The sequence below is a fragment of the Sturnira hondurensis genome, unplaced genomic scaffold, assembly GCF_014824575.4.
Source record: "Sturnira hondurensis isolate 20B ecotype Veracruz unplaced genomic scaffold, ASM1482457v3 Scaffold0017082, whole genome shotgun sequence".
Taxonomy (NCBI): domain Eukaryota; kingdom Metazoa; phylum Chordata; class Mammalia; order Chiroptera; family Phyllostomidae; genus Sturnira; species Sturnira hondurensis.
The window spans coordinates 3,017,078-3,034,066 of record NW_028089713.1 but is presented as its reverse complement, the minus strand read 5'-3'; the positions used below and the strand labels follow the sequence as shown (position 1 = coordinate 3,034,066).

General features: G+C 39.3%; 1 protein-coding gene and 1 pseudogene across 2 annotated transcripts; one reads left to right on the top strand and one right to left on the bottom strand.

Moving 5' to 3' along the window:
- The first annotated feature begins 376 nt into the window (after nucleotides 1–376).
- On the top strand, nucleotides 377–6,048 carry SNRPE (small nuclear ribonucleoprotein polypeptide E). Of its 2 annotated transcripts, XM_037067155.1 has the most exons (5): nucleotides 380–514; nucleotides 987–1,013; nucleotides 1,919–1,981; nucleotides 3,120–3,198; nucleotides 5,604–6,048. In XM_037067155.1, exons 1-5 carry the CDS (start codon nucleotides 461–463, stop codon nucleotides 5,657–5,659), a joined length of 279 nt encoding a protein of 92 aa, XP_036923050.1. In that variant the 5' UTR covers nucleotides 380–460; the 3' UTR covers nucleotides 5,660–6,048. The 2 variants fall into 2 exon arrangements, with proteins under 2 accessions (XP_036923052.1, XP_036923050.1); XM_037067157.1 differs by lacking the exon at nucleotides 987–1,013 and having other exon boundaries at nucleotides 377–496.
- An 8,922-nt stretch (nucleotides 6,049–14,970) lies between these two features.
- Nucleotides 14,971–15,534, bottom strand: LOC119001681 (UPF0711 protein C18orf21 homolog; annotated as a pseudogene).
- Nucleotides 15,535–16,989: the final 1,455 nt, after the last annotated feature.

The window sequence follows — 16,989 nt, the reverse complement described above, 5'->3', positions numbered from 1 at the left end:
GTCTGTGGCTGAGAGTATAAGTCCAGTATCCATCCAGGTATAAGTCCTGGATGGATTTGGGCTTCTTGCCGCCCTACCCTCTTCTCCACAACGCTGCCATAAAGCCTAAATTCCAGGGAAATAGGCTTTAGAAAAGGCACTAAACCATCGCATTTTACGAAGAGACAGAAGCAACGGAACGATTTGGCTCTTAAAGCTAACTCAGAAAATGGAGACACAAACACTCCAGCGTCTCCGCCTCCTCCCTCCAGGTGGCGCTGTAGGACTAACCCCGTTTCAAAGTGCCGTTGCCTCAATTTGGCCTCCCCCGGAGGCTGTAGAGCACCAAGGCTAGAGAGGCACTTCCCAGGAGCCGCCCAGACCGCGCAAGCACCATCTGCTTCCGCTTCCGGTGCTTTATTTCAGCAGTAGCTTTTGGAGGCAGCGTGTGAGTTAGTGTGGTCTTTCGTCAGCTTCCACCATGGCGTACCGTGGCCAGGGCCAAAAAGTGCAGAAGGTGATGGTGCAGCCCATCGTATCCTACGCAGGATGTCGGGACCGGGAGGTTCGGGTCAGAAAACGGCGGGGCGGGGGCGACCTAAAGGGAAGACAACCGGCAGGCTCGGAGGAGCGAGGTGCTTCTTCACCCACTTCCTGTGAGTCCCTGGGGCGCCCGAGCCCCAGAGGAAGCGGGGACAGTGGCAGGCGGACTGGGCCAGATCCCTAACGGAGTACGCGGGAAGGGCGGTGGGGAGTGGGGAGGAGCCCTCTTGATTAGGTAGAGCGTGCAGGTCTTGTGGAGGAGGAGGATGGCGCCACGGAAAACTCCAAGAAAGGAAGAGAATGAGAGGGGATTCCTCAGAATATTTAGGGAACTCCTAATGAGTGATTAAGCGGACACTTTCGTGGTGTAGGCCCTAAAGCAAATTCGACGAGAGCAGTTACCAGTTGCAGGGAGCAGAGTGTATGCTGTGTGTGTATTTTTTTTCCTTTAACCATCGGTGCAGAACCTTATCTTCAGATACTTGCAAAATGTAAGTAAGTTGTCGTTTTGTCTTCATGTCTCATCACTGTGTTCTAGTTAAAAAGAGATAAAATTGGGGGGCTCGGAAGGGTGTTCTAGGGGAAGGGGTGCAGGGAAAGCTCTAACAATAAAATGGCGTGAAGCCATGCTAACTGCAAGCGTGTAAAGAATTGTGTCATTTTGCAAGGTCAAAATTAATCACTTCCAAAAGTAATTATTGGGTGTGCTGGGGATGTGTGTGGACGGATTGACCAAAAAAGAATTAACTAAAGGATACAGACAACAGTGTGATGGAGGGGGAAGAAGGTGGTGGGGGGAGACTAGGTTCAAAGAATTTAGGGACAGCTTACTTTTCTTTGAGGGAATTTTTAGCAACAGTCTGAATTGGCAGGGTAGCGTTTAAATTGTATCTGAAAGAAAATGTAGGTAAATTTTAGTGACAGCACAATTGAAGAGCATTAATTTCAGGCCATTGTAATTTTAAATCACCAGAATCGAGGATTTCTCCCCTGGTTGTTAGGTGTGAGACATCGAAAACTGAGAAACTGGAGTAAGCTGTTTGGCAGCTGGATTTTGCTATAGTGGATAAAGAAGTAGAAATGACTGCTGTGTGCAACCCTGACATCAATCTTCACTCTAAATGTGTTGAACTAAAAGCACTAAGAAACAGGAGTCCCAAGATCAGAGGGAAATGAAGTTATCTAACTTGGGACAGTCTGGTCCTAATTTGGGGTTTATTGAATGAGAATGTTTCTTGGCACATAATTAGCCTTGGTTATGATGAGCCAAGTGGCTAAAACTGTTGGCTTTTTTTTTTTTTAAGTTTTTTAGGAGCCATACTTTTCTATTTGACCAAAGTGATTGTATTTTGTGTACTTATTTTTTTTAACATTTCTATTTTTATGATTATTTCAGAGATCTCGGATTCAGGTGTGGCTTTATGAGCAAGTGAATATGCGGATAGAGGGCTGTATCATTGTGAGTACCCAGGATATCCAGGATATTTTACCTCAGAGCAGGTTGTTATAGAAAAAGATCTCACCAAAAAATAAAAAGAAAAAATGGGCAGCCAGACATAGTGGGTGTTTAATAATAATTGACACCCTCATTTTAATAACACATCTCCCCCTTACCTCCCAGCTCAGCTGTATTTTAGTGTAAAGGGTGATGTAGTTGGAAAGATTTGAAGAAAATTATGAGGTGATTTATAATTTGCCTTAAAAGGGTACAGATATAGTGGGAGCTGATCAGAGGCTTTGTGGAAGTAGTGAAGATGTGGTCAGAGTTGGGACTTAAAGGGTAAGATTTACACAAGTCACTTAGCTTCTATACAGCTTTTAATAATTGGAATAGTGGGGGTGGGGGGGGGAGAGAAAAGAAAAGGCCTGCCAGAGCATTGTAAAAAAAGTCAAAGACCCAACCCAGAGAAAGTTTTTCAGGGCCCACTGTCCTTGCCTCATTGTTCTATTTCATAGGGATTGGTTAACTCATTAAATTGAGGGAAAATTATTTTTTAAAAATGATCTAAACCACATCAATGTTTGAAACAGGGGACCAAAAGTTAGAGGCAGGTGAGGATTAATAGAGCATTAGCTTTGGGTTAGGTGATACCTGAGAGCTGGGTGGGGTTTGTTAAATAAGACTTCCAGGGTGGCAGAATGCCCTCAAGGATGTTTTAAAGAAAGATGAGATGTCACTGAAACTGTGCCCTTTAGACATCATGGATTTCCTCAATAATCTCATCTTCTCAGTTTACTAGGTGGAAAATAAGAGTAGTGTGGTTAGTGGTGATAGTTTCTTGTGGGGAACATGGGAAAAGTGGTGGCAGAAGTTAATTTGTGTGCATATGCATACACTCTACTGGGTAGGTTATAAAAAACAGGGAGAGTGGCTCTTTGGCATAGCTAATGAAATCTGAAGTCCAAAAGGTTCCAGAAATAACAGAGTGCATTCTGGTTTTCTTTGTTTAAAAAGAAGCTTAGAGTGGGAGGTGGTATTTCATCTGAACAGAGTGTGAGAGATGAATTTTTTAAGTTAGGTGGCATGTCTGTATCTATTTAGAATGGTTTGGATGTGATCTTACTTGAAGATGACAGTCAGTGGCTTGTTTTTCTAGGGTTTTGATGAATACATGAACCTTGTATTAGATGATGCAGAAGAGATTCATTCTAAAACAAAGTCAAGAAAACAACTAGGTAAGAGTATGGATAGTCTACGGAATTTTAGAAGTTTTTGTTTACTTGCAAAATTGATTGAGTTGTAACTTAGCTCGTGTTTAAATTTAGTTTGCACTTGAGAAATTATTATTGGGGGGAGGATATGCTCTTGAAATCATCCTTTTTCACTTATTCCTTACCCCCCTCCATTTCGCCTTCCTTCTCTCCACTTAGATAATTAGCATCACGAAAGACTAATGGTGTGAAATCTGATGGTCAGTACTAGTCCTCGTTTCACTGACCTCTCAGCAGCATTTGGCACTGTTTGGCCACTCCCTCCTCAAAACACTTTGTTCCCTTGGCTCTGTGGTACTATACTCAGGTTTTTACTTTTCATTTCTGGTTACTCCTTTCCAGACTTTGTATATTCATTCATTGAGATCCAACCATTAAATGTTTAAATTGCTCAAAGCTTGGTTGTAGGCCCTCCTGTCCTTTGGTGTTTTTTTCTGAGGCACTCAAGCCTGTACCTTCTGCTACCATCTGTATACAGTCATACCCCTCATGACGACATTGTGGTTAACGAGGGACTGCATATACCACGGTGGAATACCATACAGCCTAGATATGTAGTAGGTTGTACTGTCTAGGTTTGTGTAAGTGCACTCTGTGTTCTCACAACTGCAAAATCACCTACTCACTGCATTGACTCCCAAATTTACAGATAGCCCTAGACCTCCCCGAGCCTATTAAACATTTCTACTTGAATGTGTCATATCAGAAAACAAACTTAATTCTCACCCCTCACCCTTTTAGGGCTGTTTTAGTGTTCCCTTCCCTACTGAATAGCACCAATTTCTACTACTTAATTAATTGATTTCTCTGCCACTACCTCATCCCCTCCATTTTGCTCTGTGGGCTGTACTGATCTTTGAGAAGCACCAACCTGACCTTGTCATTGCTTTGTTTGACATCCTTCCTTCACTGGCTTCCTGCTGCTGGCAGGATGAGAAAATTTTTAATATATCCTTCAAGGTTCAGATCGGGGCTTGTCTCCATCTCTTCTCTGCTTCATTTTCTGAGCTTCATCCACATTTGTTTTTTGGTTTTGGGGTTTTTTTCCAGTTCTTTGACTTTGCACATTTACTCTGCTGTAAATCTTTGAATGTCCCATTCCCTGCGTCTTTAGGACTCAGATGAAATGTCACCTCCTCCCAGGGTTTTGTTTTGTTTTGTTTTGTTTTGTTTTGCTTGCGGTGGGGGTGGTGGGCGAGGAGCAGAGCTCTCGTGAGTTTGTAGTAAAATGTGCATTAGTGGTATTATTTTATTAATTGCTCTCCCACTGGACCACATGCTCCATAAGTGCACGAGTCCCATCTTTTTTGCTCCCTATGTGCTCAGTGCCTAACTCAGTGCCTGGCATGTAGTAGAAACCCAGAAATATTTGGTCAGTGAACACAATTTTTTATGGCAGTTAATAGAGAGTCTTTAGGATCCATGGCTTCATCAAGAAAAAGAATCATTTTTGTTAAAATCCCACTAACTTAGGTTTATTTAGGCATTTTGTTTATAATTGTTTTAATGCCCAGGACTTTATCAGTGGCGGGCTTCAGGTGTCTCTTTTATCCAGACCCTGGGGGTTTTCTTGAGCCTATACTAGATACGTGGAAAGTAGATTCCAGAAATTGTTGTTTGGCTTGCTTCTTCCTGCTTAGGCTATTTTTGTGAAAGCCTGGATTTTTAAAATTTAAACATGTCATGCCAGGAAGTGCAAGCCAGCCTTACTGACATAGAATTTATAAATAATTTGCAAAGTGTTGAATTCCCATAGTAGTATCTTGTGAATGTAGGAAAGATAAGTATTACCTGGTGTAGAAGCCTGGGAAAGTTGAATCACCGCTGGGGTTGATTGACGGTTCTCAAACTGCTCTACTCAATTCCAGTGTTCCTGAGCATACAAACAGGTATTTCTTGGGGGAAAACGTATTCTCTGCTCAAATAAGTTCATGAAATGTTGGGTGAAACTTAAACAGGTCTGTTTATTGAAAGATGAAATCTTTAACTAAGAGCTCTAAGGATGGGCTTCTAGTGTGCTTCCTTTTCTAAACTTGACATACAACACATTTTCCAACTTCTACAAACTCAAGAGTTTCAGGAAATGTTGTGGTAGACCTATTTAGTTCACTTAGTCTATAGAAACTGTACTTTTTATAAAATAACATTTCTCTACCTTCATTAAGTTACTGTTGTTTTTTTTCCCCATTAGGTTATTGTTTAAAAAAGTACATTTGCTCTAATATACAGCCTTTCAGTATCTGGGTATTTGAAAATGCTCACATACAAGAAAATATTTTCAAAATTGCTTAAGAACCATTTAAAATCCTGAGGCCAAAACATTGTCTGAGTAGCTATTAAGAGCTTTTCTTTCTAATTTTGTGTTTCAGGTCGGATCATGCTGAAGGGAGACAATATTACTCTCCTCCAAAGTGTCTCCAACTAGAAATGACTCTGAAGTGAAAAATTGTTGAGGAGCAATGCAGTTTGTATTTTTTAGGTGTTTTTTGTTGCAGGTAGTCCTTGAACATTTATTCATACTATTTCGAGTACTCTTTTGTTATGGCCAGCCCACAATAAACACTATGTGATTGTTTTTATTAAAAAATTTACATTGTTCTTTCTATCCAGTGGTAGAGGCCCTTTACACAGTGACACCATTAGCTGTTGGTATTTTAGTTTTCTGAAGAGTGGGGGTTAGTGGGCATTTGCTTTTCACAGAGCCTGCTCTATAGGTTAAGGTAAAGAGTAGGGATTCTAACGGACAGATAAGCTTCTGATACTGGGTGGGAGAGAACAGGAAGGTTCACAGAAATAAAGGCTGTTACACTAATATGTGTCTTCATCATCAATTCTAATTCTGGATGCTGGAACACTAGCGTTTCTAACTACAGTAGGTTGGGGACATAACATCTATAGTATTTCATAGAGTTACTGTGTTTGTTAATTTATTCTAAGATTTTATTTATTTATTTTTAGAGAGAGAGGAAGAGAAGGACAAAGGGAAGGAGAGAAACATCAGTATGTGGTTGCCTCTTTTGTGCTTTTTACTGGGGACCCAGCCCGCAGCCCAGGCGTGTGCCCTGACTGGAAATCGAGCCAGCAACCTTTTGGTTTGCGGGCCCGCGCTCAGTCCACTCAGATACACCAGCCTGGGCTGTTTGTTAATTTTTTTTATGACTAAGATTAGACTGTGAGAAATATTTGGGCATGGGCAAAGTATGAAATGTCTTAAAAGTTTATTAAAAATAAGCTCTGTTAAGAGTTAACAGGAGGGAGACTGAGATTGGTAACCTGAAAAAAGATGATAAGCATTATGTTGGTTGGTAAAACACCTGTCTCTTTTCTCTTAAGAATTTTGGTTCCTGCCCCAGTAGTTGCTTATTTCCTAATTGAATTGTGTGGACAGATCTATCCTTCCTCCAATATCTCAAGATGGTTCTGGTTAGAATTCCGTAAAATGGTTATTGAGCATCTGCTGTTATACATAGGCACAAAGTTCAACAAATACAGTGAAACAGGCTGGCAAACAAAACAAATAGCTTCAATACCATGTGCAAAGTTCTATTTAAATTGTATCTTGAAAGATGAGAAAGGCCTTAAAATTCTGGTAAGGGAGCCCTGGCTGTGGTGGCTCAGTGGACTGAGTGCCGGCCTGCAAGCCGAAGGGTCGCCAGTTTGATTCCCAGTCGGGGCACATGCCTGGGTTGCAGGCCAGGTCCCTCTCACAAGAGGTAACCGCACATCGATGTTTCTCCCTCCAGTCCTCTCTAAAAATTTATGAAACTTAAAAAAAATATTTTTTAATTCCGGTAATGGACAGTCTTACCAAGTACCAGCTAGGAAGGAAGGACCGAGAGGCCCATTTTCCGCCTTTCCAAGTGCCTGTGAGGGAGATACGGAACTTTTTTTAAACTGAGTGAAAAAATGGTTTGTGAGAAAGATTGGTAGGTGAGTATAGAAATCTAGCTTACAACTTGGTATTCTAGGTGTACTGCTATTTGAACTTGTGCTTTTTTAGTAATACTTTGAACCAAAGGGTTGCCTTAGTTTTTAACATTTGAGTTTGAAATTCATTGAATTTGCAACAGCATGCAAAGAAAACCATTGGGCAGCAGAGGGAGTTGCAGCCCTAAGACTGCTTTAGCCTTTCTTGTGAAAAGCTTTTTAAGAGCAGAGTAAAGACTGCAGCTTTCTTGGCACCAAAGAAGCTGGGAAGAAGGATAAAACCTGGAGCAGTATAATTCCTAAGAAAACCTGCAGCCTGCTGCTTCCAGTTCCCTGTGCAGCCTTTCTGACCTGGCTGCCCTGTGTAAGCAAAATTGTGCCCGCTGTGGCTTACTCTGAATGGGTCAACACATGGAAAGTTCTATTTTTTGACAAAGCAAATGATAGAAATAAGGTACAGTTGAATGTAAAATTGATTTCTGTATTTAGAAATCTTGTCTTGCTTTGTGTTCCATCAGAACATGTGGTTCCTTTTTAAGTTGTACTTTTCCACAATCTACTTTTTTTTTCTTCCAACCAGAATTTGTGTTACAAGAGGCATTACACTCTACTTCCTTAAGGTTATTAAAGCATGCTGCTGAGAAGCTGCTCTTGTTGGCATCCCTTGGTATGTGAGCAGTTATTTTTCTGGAATGGCTGTTGGTTTCCAAAGAGATCTTGCTATCCACACATTAACTCTCTTGCAACATTTTTAAAGGGGGGAGGAGAGAATTAGACTGAAAAAGTACTGATGCTGGGCTTGGTGTTCTTTAGCAGCAGGTGGGGAGAAAGAAAGATAAGATTTTGTGTTTGCAGGTACCAGCTATTGTATCACATTTGTCAGATTCAGGAGAGAGTGGATCTCCAATTTGGATGAAGCATTACTGACCAGGAAGTATCATGGGTGTTACCTAGGGCAACATCTCATGTTACCTGAGTGACACAGGGGCTTTTTCTTAATTATTTCTTTTAGAACTAATAACCGCCTACTTAATGGCATGCTTTTGGGAGATGAGATGCTTGGTAAAACTTAAGGTGTCCTAAGAACTTAAATCAGTGCCTAGAGTTTCATTTTAATTTAAAACTTACACTCAGTGAAATTAAAAATACTAGCTTAAAAATATTAGTACATATTAATGATCAAAATGCAAACAGTACAGGAAGATACAAAGTTGAACACGAAAGTCCCTTCTTTCCCCATCAGTATTTTCCTTAGGTCACCACTATTAAGAAATAATTAGCTGGTTATTTTTTAAAAATTTTTTAAATTTTTAATTTTGGTAAAATACACACACTATTTACTGTCTTAACCATAGTTAAGTGTACAGCTCAATAGTGTTAAGTATATTCACATTGCTGTGCAACCAATTTTCATTTTATAAAACTGAACTTCGTATTCCATTAAACAACTCTATTCCTCCTTTCTCCAGCCCCTGGCAACTAGCATTCTGCTTCTTGTTTCTGAGTTTGACTAGAGATATATTAAGTAAAGTCATAAAGTATTTGTCTTTGTGACTGGCATATTTAATTTAGTGTAATGTCCTCAAGGTTTATCCATGTTGTAGAATGTCACAATTTTCTTTTTAGGAGTAAATAGTCTATTGTATGTATGCATACCACATTTTTCTACATATTCGGCTGTCAATAGACTTGCTTCCACCTTTTGATGATTGTGGATAATACTGCTATGAACGTGGGTGTACAAATGTCTTTTGGGAGACGCTGCTTTCAATTCTTTTGAGTATGTGCCCAGAATTTAGTTTAGTTTTTTTTTTTTTTTTTTTTTTAAGGAATAGCAGCTTCAACATTTTACATTCTTACCAATACTGCACAAAGGTTCCAGTTTTTCCACATGGGCAGAACTTTTCTCCGTTTTTGATAGCGACCATCCTAACAGTTATGAGATTGTCTCATTGTGGTTCTGATTTGCTTTCCCATAACAAGTTGTGATGTTGAACATTTGTTTATTGGTCATTTGTGTATCTTTGGAGAATTGTCAGAGTTCTTTGTCCATTTTTAAACTTTTTTTGTTGAGGTTTTTTTAACATACTTTCTCCCATTTTGTGGGTTGCATGTTTACTCTTTTGCTTTTTCATGCACAGGAGTTTTCATTTTAATGTCATCAGTTTATTTTTGTTGCCCATGCTTTTTGTTTCATAGGTGTTTTATTTACTTGTGAAGACATACCTCTGCAGTTTGACTCTTATAAACAAAACTTGGACATATTTTCATGTTAAACAGCTGAAGTGTATTTCATTGTGTGAGCCTCTTAATTTTAATTACCCCATTGATGGATAGTTTAGACTTTTTTCAATTTTTGCCGTTAAAAGTTTTACAATTACATCTCTGTACCTGTTTTTCCCCACTTAAATTTTCTGTGAGATGAAGTTTTAGAAGTGGAATTGCTAGATCAAAGGATGTGCACATTTAAAAATTCTATAGGTATTCTAAATTGCCTTCCAAAGTACATATAAGAAAATTGATTTTCTCATACAAGCCAATCATCAGGCATTAATTTTTTTTAAGATTTTATTTATTTATTTATCTTTAGAGGGGAAGGAGAGAGGGAGAGAAACATCAATGTATGGTTGCCTTTTATGCGACCCCTGCTGGTAGTTATCCTGCAAGGAACCGGCCTGCAACCCAGGCATGTGCCCTGACTGGGAATGGAACCGCGATCCTCTGGTTCGCAGGCCCGCGCTCAATCCACTGAGCTACGCCAGCCAGGGCTAGGCATTAATTTTTATGAAACTCGGGTTTATTGTGAGGCTACTATGAAATAACTGCTACCATCCTAAGGATGCCAGAATAGAAAAAAAAAGGAAAAAGTTTGTTTTTGATGACTTTTGAACCACTGAATTAATCAGCTCTAGATCTTCCCCTACCACTAAGTTTGTTGTTACATGAGAGAATAAATTTTCTGGTTGGATTCTTTGTTACAACTAAAGTATTGTACTTAAGAACAATGTTCTTAAGAACAATGGGGTGCTTGTCTTCGGTACCTCTTAAGCTTGGAAGTTGTTCAGCGAAGAATTCTTAAATGCCATGGTTGAGGAAATTGACAATTGAAGTAAAAATCTTAGACTGTGGACGAATACAAATGAAATGATGTTTTATAAATTGACCTTGTATCCTTTTACCTAGCTAAACTCAATGATTCTGGTAACTTTTTGTGGATAGCTTGGGATTTTCTATATAAATGGTCCTTTTGTCTGCAAATGAAAATGTAAGCCCTGGCTGGTATAGCTCAGTGGATTGAGCGCGGGCCTGCGAACCAGAGTATCGCGGTTCGATTCCCAGTCAGGGCACATTCCTGGGTTGCAGGCCAGTTCCCAGCAGGGGACACACAAGAGGCAACCATACATTGATATTTCTCTCCCTCTCTCCTTCCCTTCCCCTCTGAAGATAAATAAATAAAATCTTTAAAAAGAAAATGTAAGAACTAAAATTTAAAATAAAAAGTATTTTTGAACTTCTGGCCAAGATGGAGGCATAGGTAGACACTCTATGCCTCCTTGCACAACCAAAAGGACAACAACAAATTTAAAAACTAAAAATAACCAGAACTCCAGAAAATTGAACTGTATGGAAGTCTGACAACCAAGGAGTTAAAGAAACATTCAACCAGACAGGAAGGGTGGAGACAGGCAGCCAGGATGGAGAGGACTTTTGGGAAGGTGGCAACGGGGGGATGGGGCAGGCAAGGTGATGGCTGGCAGAGCTGGAGGTCCCACATTTGCGTGCAGATAAACCAGGAAGAATAACGGGAGTGAGACAGTGTGCAACCCAGGGTTCCAGTGTGGGAAAATGAAGCCTCAAAACCTTTACTGAAAAAACAAAACAAAACAAAATGGGATTGTGGCTGTGGGAGAAAATCTCAGCCTCACAGGAGAGTTTGTTGGAGAGATCCACAGGGTCCTAGAACCTATTCACCTGGGAATCAGCGCCAGAAGGGCCCAGTTTGCTTGTGGGTAGCAGAGAAAGTGACTGAAAGCCAGCTGAGAGCTGAGCAAGCAGCATTTTTGCATCTCAGTCCCCTCCATCACATGCAGTGCCACAACACAGCCACATGGGTTGTTCCACTCTGGCAAATACCTAAGGCTCTGCTCCTTACTATGTTAGAGACACACAGTAACAACAACAACAATAATAAAGTCCCAAATGATCAGATCAAAGTTCCAAAAATACAACTACCAACAAAGAGATAGTGGACTTACCAGATGCAGATCAGAGTTCAAAACACTGGGAATCGGGATGCTCACAGAATTTGTTGAATATGGTCACAAAATAGAGGGGAAGGTGAAGGCTATGAAAAGTGAAATAAAAATATACAGGGAACCAAGATTAAAGGGAAGGGAACCGGGACTCATATCATTTGGAGCAGAAGGAAGGAATAAACATTCAACCAGAACAAAATGGGGAAGCACTTAAAAAAGTGAGGAGAGGATTAGGAACTTCCAAGACAACTTGAAGTGTTCCAACGTCCAAATCATAGGGGTGCCAGAAGAAGAGGAAGAGCAAGAAATTGAAACTTACTTGAAGAAGTAATTAAGGAGAATTTCCCCAATCTAGTGAAGGAAATAGACTTCTAGGAAGTCCAGGAAGCTCAGTGTCCCCAAAGAAGTTGGACCCAAGGAAGCACACGCTAAGGCACATCATAATTACATGACCCAAGATTAAAGGGAAGAAGAGAATCTTAAAAGCTGCAAGAGAAAAGGGGACAGTTACAAAGGAGTTCCCATAAGATTGTCAGCTGATTTCTCAAAAGGAACCTTGCAGGCCAGAAGGGGCTGGAAAGAAATTCAAAGTCATGAGAGACAAGGACCTACATCCAGGATGACTATCCAGCAAAACTATCATTTAGAATGGAAGGGTACATAAAGTACTTCCTAGATCAGATCAAGTTAAAGGAGTTCACCATCACCAAGTCCTTATTATATGAAATGTTAAAGGAAGGGCTTATCTACGGGAAAAAAGTTCATCAAAACTATGAACAGTAAAATGACAACAAACAACTATCAACATCTGAACCTAAAAAAAATAAAAACACTAAGCAAACAACTAGAACAGGAACAGAATCACAGAAATGAACACATGAAATGTTATCAGTGGGAAGGAGGAATGGGGGAAAAGGTACAGAGAATAAGAATTATAAATGGCAGGTACAAAATAGACGGGGAGGTTAAGAATAGTATAGGAAATAGAGAAGGTAAAGAACTTAGATGTATGACCCATGGACATGAACTAAGGATGGGAGGGATGGTGGTGGAAGGAGGGGTGCAGGGCAAAAGGGAATAAAGAGGAGGAAATGGGACAACTGTAATAGCATAATCAATAAAATATACTTTACAAAGAAGAAAATATGTGTACTATTGTGTGGTGGTTTTTTTTTTTGTATGTTAGATCTAATTGTTTCATTGTATTAAGTACTGTGTTCCTTCTATCTGGTTGCCTATTTTTATTGAGAATGGGATATTGACATCTCTAATTATTTTTTAAGTTATTTTGTTGAAGTACAGTTGTCTGCATTTACCCCCACCTCATCATCCCCAGACATCTCTAATTACTTTAGAGGTGTCTATTTGTCTCTTTAATTCTCTTTTTGCTTGATTTATTTTGCTGGTATGTTATTAGGTACCTAAATGTTTAAAATTACTGTATCTTCTTTCTGTATTGTACCTTTTATTATGTAATATCCTTCCACACCTTTTTAACCTTTTCTAATTTGTCTATATTTCTGATATTACTATAGCCATCCCTGCTGTGTTTTCATGGATATGTTCTTGCATGGAATATCTTTTTTCATTCTTCTATTTTCAATCTATTTGTGTTTTGGGGTCTCGAGTCTCATGTAGATAACATATTATTTTGGATCATATGTTTTTATCCATTCTGCCAGTCTTTGTCTTTTAATTGGAGAGTTCAGTCTATTTACATTTAAAGTGATTCCTGGTAAGAAGGGACATACTCATATCATTCTGTTACTTTCTGTATTTGGTATAGCTTTATTTCTTTCTCATTTTCTGCAATTCTGTCTTTTGTATTTAGTTGCTGTCTTGTGTAGCTAAATGTTTGAATTTCTTTTTCATTTTCTTTTGTGTGTATTCTATATTTTCTTTGTGGTTACCTGGGGATTGCACTCAACATCCTATAGTTACAACACTAATTTTAATTTGTACCAGATTAGTTTCAGTCACATATAAAAATTCTCCTTTACATCTCCCTCTCCATCCTTCAGTTGTTATATCACAAAACTGAATCTTTATACACAGTATGGCCCAAATGAATTAATTATTTTCAGTGCTTTAATGTCTTAATTATGTATAAAACAACATGAAGTTAGAAGTCAAAGTTACAATAATACTAGTGTTTAGACTAATAATTTTTTTAAAATTTGACTTACTTATCTCTAGAGTGAGGGGAAGGGAGGGAGAGATACATTGATGTGAGAAACATTGACTGGCTGCCTCTCGTATATGCTCTGACCAGGGATAGAATAGCCCAGGCGTGTGCCCTGATTGGGAATGGAACTGGTAATCTTTTGGTTTGTGGGATGACAACCAGCCAACTGAGCACACGGGTCAGGGTGCAGACTAATATTTTTAAAAACGTGTTAGTCTCTCAAATTATGTAGAAAACAAAAAGTGAAGTTACAAATGGTTAAAATAATACTAGCTTTCATAATTTCCCATGTACACTCAGTCATGTGTGACACAACATTTTGGTAAATGATGGACCACATATATGAGGGTGGTATACCATATAGCTTAGTTGTATAGTAGTCTATATCATCTTGGTTCATATGAGCATACTTTATGCTGTTCACAAAATAATGAAATCAGCTAATGCTGTGTTTCTCAGAATATATCCCTATTGTTAAGTGGAACATGTCTGTATTTACCTTTGTTGAGATTTTTGTTTCTTCATACGGCTTTGAGTTACTCTCCAGTGTCTTTTCATCTCACCCTTGAACATTTTTTGCAGGGCAGACCTAGTAGTAACAAATGTTCAGATTTTGTTTATCTGGGAATATCTTAATTTCTCCCTTTCTCCTGAAGGATAATTTTGCCAGATGTAAGATTTTCGTTTGGCAGGGTTTTTTCCCTAAGGTTTTATGTATTTATTTTTAGACAGAGGGGAAGGGAAGCAGAAAGAGAGAAAGAGAAACATCAATGTGTGGTTGTCTCTGGCATGCCCCCTACTTGGGACCTGGCCTGCACTCCAGACATGTACCCTGTCTGGGAGTCAAACCAATGACCCTTTGGTTCACAGGCCCATGCTCAATCCACTGATCTACCCAGCCAGGGCTCTGGCAGGTTTTTTAAAGCACCATGAATATATTAGTACACTGCCATCTGGACTCCAAAGATTCTGATATGAAACCTAATTATGAGGATCCTTTGGGCATATGCAATGTCACTTTTGTTGCTCTCAGGATTCTATCTCTGTCTCTTTTTTTGGCTTTTGAACATTTCGTTCTAATGTGTCTCAGGGTCTGTCTCTTTGAGGTCATCTTACTTGGAACTTACTGAGTGTCTTAGATTTTTTTTTCATACATATCTTTACTACTTATAAGGACTTCTGACATATTTTGATTGTCATAACAACCCTGTGAGGTAGGCAGGTTGCAGTTATTTAAGGTGCTTTTTCCATAAACACTGAAGAATGACCAGAGAAGTTTGCTTTTGGACCCTATTTTTTAAGTATTTAATGAATAAATAAGTATTTTAAAACCTGTTTTTCTGACTAACTTTAGTTTCAGAAATTGTATTAAATGTTTCTTATTTTCATGGTCCATCCTTTACAAAGAAGACAAGGAGATAAAAAGTTTCTGAAGTCCATTTTTGGATTCTTTGGACCCTGAGTAAGCAACATTTTTGGTTACTTTTTTGAGGAGCAGGTGGGTGTTGTAGATGTCCAGATGTAGATGTTCTGAAAAATCAGTGCTGGGGTTTTGCCTTTGAAACTAGATGTACTATAACTTAGGTTTGTAGAATTTAAAGAGCCTTTTTTTCTGGTGTCTTCAGGCTGAGTTTACTTGTAGGAGTGATAGGATTGCTCATTGATGCTAATAGAAAGCATCAACTTTTCCACAATATTTAACTGTTTTGTTGGATGTTTTACAGATAATCATCAGTACACTTTTGGGATCTCTGTACTTTTCCACAATTTTTGCTTTTTTTAAAACTAAATGTACCATTTCTTCCTTCTTGATTAAGAAGTTTTGTTTGGGGGTATTAGATTGAGCTTGGGTTTGAGGCACTCACCAGAATTATCCAGAACCAACAACTGGAAACAGTATAGACCTGTTCTTTCAAAAGTGCTTTTTTGCATAGGAGACAGCAGGCCTGGCCCAGGCAGCTATCTTGCAGTCTCTGCACTGGCCTCAGGGTAGTGCTTCTGTCTCATTGCTACCGTGGTCCCCATGCCAAAAAGACTCAGTGACAAAGAGGACTCCAGAAGCTGGATTCTCAGCATGCAGACTTTGATGTTGGGGTCCAAGCTTTCTCAAGAAACTGGATGTTTATTTTCATGTTTTTCATAAAATTTAATAAGCTTTAAGCCATTGTTTCTTCAGTTATTCTCTCTGCCCCTTTTTGTGTTCTGGGGTTTCCACAGTGTATATATGTTGGTCCACTTGGTAGCATCCTACAGGACCCTTAGCCTCTGCTTTATTTTGTTCGAAAATTTTCTTGCTGTTTCTTAGACACTATACTGTCCATTGTTCTATCTTCTTCAAGTTCACTGATTCTTTCTTCTGCCTGCTCAGACCTAATTTTGAATCCTAGTGAATTTTTATATGCTCCAGAGTTTTTTGTTTGTTTTCTTTTTAGATTTCTCATCTCTTTTTGATATTTCCATTTTGTTCATACATGATTTTCAGTACTTTCCCCACATCTTTAGTTATTTGAGCATCATTAAGATGATTGTCTGAGTCTTTGTCTAGTAGATCTGCAATCAGGTCTTTTTCAAGGATAGTTTCTGTTGATTTAGATTTTTCCTTGGAAAGGGCTATACTTTCCTGATTTTTTGTGTTGTGTACATTGACTTTATTTTGTTGTTAAAAACTGGACATTTGAATCTAATATTGCTATATCTCTGGAAATCAGGTTCTCTGCCTCCCTTGGGGTTTGCTATTTGTCATGGTTACTGTTATGGGCTGTCACTGACCATCCTGAGGTGTAAACTTAAGGCCTTTTCAGGTCTTTTGCATCTGTGCCTTTCTCTGGGAATGTGTGGAATGAATCTCTTTTCATTTTCTAATTTTCCCCATCTATTCAGTTTGTTTTGAATGCCCTAGTCTTTTAATGTCTAGCTCCTAAGAGGGGAAAAATAGAGAAAAATGAAAGGGAGAGAGACAAGTGTACTGGCTCTTTAAATCCCTTTGAAGTTGCTCCAGCTGAAGGGACATAGCATTGCAACAATAGGTGGAGGTGCAACAACAATGGCTGCCATCTTCCTTGCACCTCTAAGATCAGGAGTAGCAACCACTGATCAGAGCACAACTCTCCAGTATTTGGATGTCAGGGTCCTTCTTGCCCACCATAGGTGTGTGCAAGCTTCTCCAGGAACATGGGCACAGCTGCCTGCCTTGGGGGTGGTGATGGGGGGTAGTACTGTACTAAGAGCTGAAATTGACCTATATTAACTGCAAATTACCTTCCAAGCTTTCTTCTGAAAGTTGCCAGCCTTCACTAGACTTCATAGTTACATTAGAGGGACTTAGCCAGAGTGGTGGTTGTCTTCCTGGTGCTTCCTACTCTGCCATCTTCCCAGAATTCTCTTATT